An 8,824-nucleotide genomic window follows, 5' to 3' on the forward strand; every position below is an offset into this window, starting at 1 on the left:
TAGAAAAGCATAGCTGGAAAGAAAAACATATGATGACTCACTGTTAGTCGTGGACTGCTCTCCTCATAACCTGGAACTCAACATCCTTGAAGCAGTGGGATCATCTTGACAGAGAAAAGAGTAAACCAGCATCCAAAAGAAGAGCTCAAGAAGGCTTGCCTGAGAGTTTAAGCTGTATTGGAAAAGAAAAGAAAAGAAAAGAAAAGAAAAGAAAAGAAAAGAAAAGAAAAGAAAAGAAAAGAAAAGAAAATTCAGTCTTGTTAAGATTGTATGAACTCAAAATACTGTTAACATCTTTTTCTCCACTTGTTACTTCTATAACCATCTTGTAGAATTCGCCTATAGATTTCAGTTGAGGATTATTTAAGACACATCTCTTACTTATGATATATTTGAAGGGGTCAATAAACCACGATAAAAAAAAAAACACGATGTGTTTTTCAAACAACTATGTAAAAATTACATTTAAAAAGTACTAAAGTAATCAGACTCAAAAAGTAAAATATGTCCAGATCAATGGCAAATATTTGTATTTTTTTAAACTGTGGGCTAAATTACTTAAAAATACTTCGAATCTCAGTGTTTTTTAAAGTGATAAGAAGTTTTATTTAGTCTACTTTTGATTTCTTCCCAATCCCCCATCACCTGCATTTTTGTAGGCGATAAGTCATACAGTAGTGATGGAGAAATATCTTCCAGACTGCATCCATGCAATAACCACCGTCACGCCGTGACACATATCTGATGTGCTGCCTCTAATTAGGACTTGCGGATTTTTCCCTCCCTATTTTCCCTAATGTTCGATGAGCTGACAGGAAGAGAGAGGGAGAGAGTGAGAGATTTTATCAACTAGTTTCGCAAACCACGCATATCTTTAAGCTGACGGAGGCACTTCAGCGAGTCTGAACGAGCCCTGCAGACTGACACCAACATGAGTAAAACATTTCTCCACTTTGACAGCGAAGAAACACGTCACCACGCGCTCCAGGTAGCATATTAAATACTCCGGGAACTTTTTGGATTTACTTTCATTCTCCCTGGAGATCTGCACATGAGTAGCCAAAGGGCGCTCCCAAGTTTCTGATGCCAGTAAGATCTACAACCGACCTACAATTCGCAGCTAATCGTCATGTTGGATACGTTTGCCCCGCAGAGCGCCGGTGTGCCCGTCTCCAGCGCGGACCTCCAGCTTAAACTGACGGAAAACAAGAGCGGCCTGGGGATGGAGAACGGCACTGGGAAGAAACTCATAGAGATAACTGGATCGGCTTTATCCAAAAGAAAACTTCTGGTCGGCTTAGACCTGCTCTGCCTCTTTCTTGGTAAGAAGGCCTAGCTAATTGGATTTGTCAGTGTTTAACATAACACTATATTGCTTATTGAGGGGTCTGCATTGCCTTGTACAAGGCGATGTATTCTGCAGCATAACATACTTCAACATTTAACCCTGTGTTATAAGCTGATACAGCCCTGTGTTCATTGTGTTACTGGACTTCCGTGCAGTTTTTTTTTTCATTAATTACAACTACACTGGTGCCAGTGTGCATTAGTACAAACTACACTAACCGATATGCCGAATGGGTCTCTGTATTTTTTTAACTGTAGACTACAACGTAAGAAACTTGTTTTCTCGTGAATGTTTTTAGAGCTGAAATCTGCATTCGATTCAGCAGTGAGTTGATAGACTTCAATCAGCTAATAACATTCTGTTGTCTCGAAAAGGGTTTGTGGATGTTTTTGCACAATTCTGTTAAATTCTTCCAAATAATTCAAGAAATATGGGTATTATCAAAGCGAGTCATTTGTTGTTTGTTTAAATCCATATGTTCTCCTACAGTCTCGAGTCATTGATGAATTTGTTCATCAGCGACAAAATCCCGTGCACTTGTTATTCCTTTCAATAAGATCACGTCGCCCATATTAAGTGCTGTTCCACTTTGTTTTCATCCCTTTCGGTCAAGAAATCAGTGGGTATTTGGGTACTTATAAACGTGATGATCGAGCTTAGAGTCTTCAGAAAAAAGCAGCAAATATAAAAAGGTGAAAAAAGGAGGAAACCAGAAAAGTAAAAGAGACAGAAAGTTAGTTTTCGCCCCTTTCATCTACATGCCACCCCTCTTTTTCTGCTTGCTCTTCAGCTCTTTGTGCCAGCTGGTTTGTGCATTGCCCAGGGAATTGTGCAGTTTCCATGACAACATACAGTTCTCAGGGTAGAGTCAGGCCAGGGGGAATTCAATAAATAATGTACGATCCATGACTATCACATGTGTGTGTACACATACATGATCACGACTCTACTTGTTGACCCTAGCTCATAGTGGTATTGGTGGTGGGAGAGGGGTTATGTAATGCTGGCTGACTGGAGCAAGCTGGACAGAGAAGTAGCCTGTATTAACAACAGATTGGATCTGTGCAGAAGGGTGGAGGCCCTGCGAGAAGTCTCTGTTTCTCTCTTTCTTTGTCTGTTTTGATGTCTGTTCCCCACCCTTGTCTTTTCTGTGTGTGCGTGCAGGCATGCAAACAGGAGGCAGAGAAGGAGAGAGGACATGAGAGACAAACAGAGACAGTGTGAGGCTGGTTCTGGCTCGGGTCTATTGGCGCTTTTACGCTTTGTTTTGTTGGGAAGAGCTCAACTGGAGTCACAAACAACCCCCCCTTTCTCTCCTCATCAACAGAAATGCATACACTTAGACACAAATACACACATGCGCAGCCAAACTGGGTCTTTTACTGAGCGCTGCCTTGCTCCGCTCTTCCACTCTCAGTGGATTCAGCTTTTATTCAGTAAGGAAACTGGAGCTTTCGGCTGTTCTCTGAGTTTCTTTGGTCCCAGTGGAGGAGTGTTACGACCCCGACATTCCTAATGGTTGTTCTCCAAAGAAAAAGTTGGATTTCCTTTTTTCTGTAACCGTCTTACTTTCCCAAACTTTTTTCCTTTCTGTCTTCTATGTTTCATTGTAGCTTTAAATTTATGTTTTGATTATATTATTTTTGTCTATCATTAACAATGTCTCTTCTTGGTTAACCTGAGATGAGACCTTACTCCTCTTTTCTCCTCCCATGTATCACTTTCAAAGAATACTTTCACCTGGAGGAAGACTGGGGATTTAAAATACTTAATTTTGGTCTAATTCTATTTTTCTCCCTTTTCTTCCTCCCACTCAGCTTCCATCCCTTTATTTGCATGTGAGCTAAAGGCACTGAGTCCTTACAGAAGAGGCTTCATTTGTGGGGACCCCAGCATCACGTATCCTTACCTGCACAGAGAAGCCATACCAGATGAATTACTCATCACAGGTGGCATCATCATCACCGGCCTCACTGTGAGTATTCATCATCTTCATCATTCCTGTCGTATCAGTCACCCCATTGTCATTTATTGTACAACAACATGTAATCTTGTGATTCTCACGTTGCATCTGAATCTAGATCGCTCTCGGCGAGTGTTATCGGGTGCGTTTCCACGGTGTCAGCTCGAAGGCCTTTGTGAGGAACGTATACGTTTCGTGCCTGTACAAGGAGCTGGGGTGCTTCCTGTTTGGATGTTGTGTTGGCCAATCACTGACCAACATGGCCAAGCTCAGCGTGGGACGGCTGCGACCGCACTTCCTGTCAGTGTGCGGCATTACCTATGCATCACTCAACTGCACACCTGGGACCTACATTGAAACAGTGACTTGTCGCCAGCCTGACCACCAGTTAGAGGAGGAAGCCAGGTGTGTGTCTGCATTCATGAATTTGTGCTTTTAATGTCGTATTGAAATTTGCAATTCTAAATACTTCTCCACTTTTTCAGGAAGTCCTTTTTCTCGGGCCATGCTTCTTTTGCAATGTTCACAATGCTCTATTTAGCTGTGAGTATCTCTATTTATTAGTCGCTTTTTCCAAAATGTTTCTCTTCCTCTATCTCTCTCTCTTTCTCTCCCACACACCACACATTCATACTGGCAAAGAAAATTGACTGTCTCTCCAATTTCCAATTACCATCACTCTGTAAAATGCTGAGAGAGAATGAATGAAACAGGGTCTCATCCCCAGTCCAGTTAGCATCAAAGAGCGAGAGAATAAGAGATGAGGGACTGGAGGGAGATACGGCACAAACAGAGACTGCTTTGTTCTGCTTTGGGAGGAGTGTGACCTCGTCTCACTGTGCTGCTCTATTGTACAAGAGTGTGTGTGTGTGTGTGTGTGTGTGTGTGTGTGTGTGTGTGTGTGTGTGTGTGTGTGTGTGTGTGTGTGTGTGTGTGAATATGTGAATATGTGTACTCATTTTTATGCAGACGTAAATGCTGCATCAGCAGAAATTCAAGTATTTTCACAGCTAACAAGCTCAGCGTAAAGAAAATATAACATGATTGTTCATGATTGATCTTAAATGTTCTATAGTGTCCTATAGAACTTTACATATTTATATTACATGCAAAGAGAGCGTATTTAACTATTAACCTTTGGTGGGAAGATTTGGACCCAGCTTAGACAAAGTCTGAGTCAACAAACTGTAAAGTTTTCAGCTTACAACAGCATTTTAAGGAGGGTTTACCCGCTTTAAAGTGAAACAGATGCACAGGAATCACTTTTACTGCCGTTGCTGCTGTTATATAAAACAGTGTTTCACAGCTTTCAGTGACTAAAGCACAGAGGGGTCATTGCGACATCTATTATTTCAGGAGCACACATCTGGATCTTTAGCTACCCGACTTTGTTCTCTCACAGTGTCACTGGCACCACTTTATTTTAAGAGGGAAATTATTATTCATAATTTAAAAAATAATCTTTTTTAAACTTAGGAACTCACTGCCTAATTCATAAGTGGAACTGAAGGCACAGTTGTGCACATTCAGTCTTTTCTTTGTCCTGACTTTGTCTTTTTTTGACTTTCTATGGTACCTTTTTTGGTGGGAGTGGGGGGTTGATAATTTAATGTGATTTTCATGCATCTCTCTGAGCAAATGAACACTAGGGTGCCAAAAGTGGAAGCCACTTTGTTAGATGACAATGAGAGCCGACTCACAACAGTCTCTCGACATAATATCAGGTGTTATATGATGTGAGTGGCGCGGTGGCTGTGACACACCTGCGACAGTAGATCAGGAATCATTTCAGAATAATTTTTGCTGCTCGTGTGTCCATAAAACAACAGTTAACTGTTAATTTACCATTAAACAATAACAAGATTATTTGCCTCCTGTTGTATTGAAAGTTATTGTGAAAGCTTTAACAGTGCACTGGTGAAAAAGAGGGGAGATGGATAAAAAGTCAAGTTAAAATGGATATAAAGTGCCTTAAGAGAGTAATTCCCAGCCATGTTCCCAAGAAGGGGCACAAGTATCACCGGTGGTATTTCTTTAGTATCTAAGTTTTCAGCTAACAGAGCTCAACTAAATCAAAAAAATGAAATAACCATTAAATTAAAGAACGGCACCCATACAAGTCTGAACAGTAAACTTAAGTAAGACTAAGCAGTAGAGAAAAAGATGAATGCATAAATGATTAAAGCTGGTGAGGAAACCTACACAGAAGTACATCATTAGCTCGTTGACACTGTTAACTAATAGTAAACCAAATGCTGCCTAAGCATAACGGATAAACACTTTAAATAGCTAGTTAATCTTATGAATAAAATTATTACTCATTATTTAGCTAAAATATGGCTAACAGTTAAATTGTTCATCAAGTGTTCAAACACAAATGCTAGCAAAATATTATAGATAAAATGTTGAACTTGGTCACCAAGACTCAAGAAAGTAATGCATACAAAGGTAGTAGTTGATGAATGCTTACATTATAAATATACATATTTATGAATATCTATGAATAGTCTTTTGCCATGTTTCTGCCATTTTGGGATTTCTTTCTAATATTGCTGGGTCTTTACCCTTTATGTACGATATAAAGCACTTTGAGGTATTGTGGACTGGAGATATATAAATAAAACTGAATTGAATTGAATTAACTATCCATAACTGATAAGTCCAGAAACAGGTGTTGAGTACTCTCAAAGATGCTTCAGATTCTATAACCGCCTATAACCTTCATATGCAATGTTTAATCATTTGCAGTATCAAAATTAAATATATTTGTCATTACCACACCACTCACATTTATGAAACCTCTCTCACAAAAAAACAAAAACAAATCTTAACCCATCTCAGAAACCACTTATCCAATCACCATCCACCATAGCCCTTACCTTCTGGTGGAAGCTGTAATTCCCTGACCGTCAACACAAAGAGAGAACTTTTGTTCCCCCTCCCCACTGTAATCCGTAGCTTTAGCCACATTTATCTCTTCACTTGTAAACGTCTTGTATCTGTAATGTATTGCTCAGCGCATTTAATATTGTTTTTGTTTCTGTAATATAGTTTTACCTGCAGGCACGGCTAACGTGGCGTGGAGCTCGGCTGCTGAGACCCATGCTGCAGTTTTTCTTGATTATGCTGGCAATCTACACAGGCCTGACCCGTATCTCAGACTACAGGCACCACCCGTCTGATGTATTAACAGGCTACATACAGGGAGCTCTCACTGCCTACTGGGTGGTCAGTATAACTTGCCTGCTTGTCTTTGTGCATCAATGCGTGTCCACATGTCAAAGTCTGCTTAATCCTCAAGTTGGGCATGTGTTTATGTTTCTCCCAGGCCTTCCACATCTCGGCTATGTTTAAAAGCTCCAGTTCAGATCTCTCTCCGACCGAGACCCCTGACAGCCCCCTGTCACCCCACCATACTGTTTGCTAAACCTCATTCCCACTTACCGCTGCATCTGCCTGCATCCAGCTGCTGCCTGAAGACTGATTTGGACAGACAAGAGATCTGAAGAATGCAAGACCATTTCCTGTGAAATCAAACTACAAACCTCAGTATTTTGACAGAGTGAGGGGAGAAAAGGAAAGCAGACCTTATGAAATACTGTCAAAGCAAGCAGTCAACATTTTGTCCTTGAAACTGACATTAGCTTCACATGTAACACTTACCTGTGAGATGAGACTACAAACAAGACTGAACGCAGAAGAACCACTATCACTCCACATATCACTTGTAAATATATAGTTTTTTTACAATTCAAAAACTGTAAAAGCACTTTTTTATGTCCATGATAGTGTTAATAATTAGCACTCTACAATGACTTAGTATGTAGCATGTAAAATATTTCATACAAAAGTTAATTATTTTGTGTAGTTTATTTATCCACCCACTGAATGTTGTTGAAGGAAAGCACAAATAGCAAAAAAGCAACTCATTTAAAACGTTTGCATCAGGTGACTTCATTGGATGCATCCATCCATCTCTGTGTTATGTAAGTGAGAGGACTCCTAACAGGATCTTTGTTTATGGAAGAGGATGGATGCCACTAGTTCTCAGACTTTATAAAGTTATGCATGCTTGTAGATAACTTACCAGTCCATGAGAGCACAGATCATTAAAAATAAAAGGTTTTTTTAGTTGTTTAAATTTCATTGTAATGTATGTAATTAAATGTTTTGACCACTTGGGGGCACTACTGCAAGCGTGTAAAACAGCTTTCACATGTTTACATAAGCAGACAGAGAACATGTCATCACTCATTTGGACTAAAGCGTCTCTGTCCACCTGAGAATTCCAATATTCTTTCTCTTTTCGCTTTGATTTGGTCTCCCCAGACTCCACGGGTAAGTTTCTAATTTTTCAGAAAGTCACTAACTTTGTCTTCCTGCTGTTTGGTGCTGGCCAGGTGGCACGGGGTAGATTTATCAAAGCTTGCCTAAAACAGCAGCCTGCTGCGACTGAAACAAGATTAAAGAGAACCCGGATCAAAACAGTAGAGTTATTAGCTGTAAAAATCAAAACAATGAGCCAAAGATGTTCAATTAGCACTGTGCAAATGAGCTGGAAAGTGGGCGATAATTCTCTGCTGTTTTGTCATAACAAGCAACACTTTACATTACACTGTGTCATTTGATCTGTTTCGGGCTAATCCAGAAATATTGATTAGTGGAGCTTTAAGCAGATAGCACAAGAAAGCAAACAGCATCATTCACATTTATTATATGGCTTTTTTGTCAATATGTTTTTGTGATGAACCAAATGGGACCCACGCAACTGCAGTTCATTTAGTATTGAATTCATTTCATCACACTTCTCTTCTTATACTCGTCATCTTTGGGAGAATCCAAAACCTTATTTAGGGAAATGTAAAAGTGTTATCAATTTTTCTTTAAAATATCAAAATTAAAAGCAATCACTGTGCAGCTAAATAGTCCCTAACAGAATGACATTGCACTATTATTAATGCATGGATGTGTCCAAAGTAGAGCTGGGCGATAGAACGATAACGATATGTATTGCGAAATAACTTTTTCTCGATAGAAAAGTTAAACTATTGCGATAAGCCTCATCTCGCTTGTCCTCTTAAAAAAAAAAAAGAAGAAGAAGAACAGCCAATCCAAATTAACTAGCGCAGAGCCGAACCAATCACAGCCACAGCGTCACGTCAGGTTACGTACAGCACAAGTGCCAAGCCGCACATGTGTATTTGTTTGGGAATGGAGGAAATGAGTGTGCCGACTAGAGAAAAATCAACCGAGAGCGTGACCGAAGTCGAATGCCGGAGAGATTGTTGAACGGAAGAGCCATAGAGGTTCCGTAGTGTGAAGGTATTTCGGCTATTTCAAGTCTGACAAAAAACAGAGTAGCGCGCACTGTAAATTGTGCCGAAAGCAAGTCTGGAAATACAATAAATCGCTTTCTGACTGAAAGCGCTAGTACATCTACCCTGTTGAACTTATTATGGGAAATAAATATTTAAATCAAAACAAGCTGCTGATTATTTCACATTTTACTTGTG

General features: G+C 39.9%; 1 protein-coding gene across 1 annotated transcript; it reads left to right on the plus strand.

Moving 5' to 3' along the window:
* The first annotated feature begins 783 nt into the window (after positions 1 to 783).
* LOC146385158 (phospholipid phosphatase 3-like) lies at positions 784 to 7,441 on the plus strand. Its single transcript, XM_084930749.1, has 7 exons — positions 784 to 988; positions 1,154 to 1,322; positions 3,166 to 3,323; positions 3,430 to 3,716; positions 3,797 to 3,854; positions 6,363 to 6,539; positions 6,640 to 7,441. The coding sequence occupies exons 1-7, from the start codon at positions 932 to 934 to the stop codon at positions 6,736 to 6,738; spliced, it is 1,005 nt and encodes a 334-aa protein (XP_084786875.1). The 5' UTR covers positions 784 to 931; the 3' UTR covers positions 6,739 to 7,441.
* The last annotated feature ends 1,383 nt before the right edge of the window (positions 7,442 to 8,824 follow it).

Source organism: Perissodus microlepis, chromosome 6 (assembly GCF_051167445.1).
Source record: "Perissodus microlepis isolate ML-2025 ecotype Zambia chromosome 6, ASM5116744v1, whole genome shotgun sequence".
Lineage (NCBI taxonomy): Eukaryota > Metazoa > Chordata > Actinopteri > Cichliformes > Cichlidae > Perissodus > Perissodus microlepis.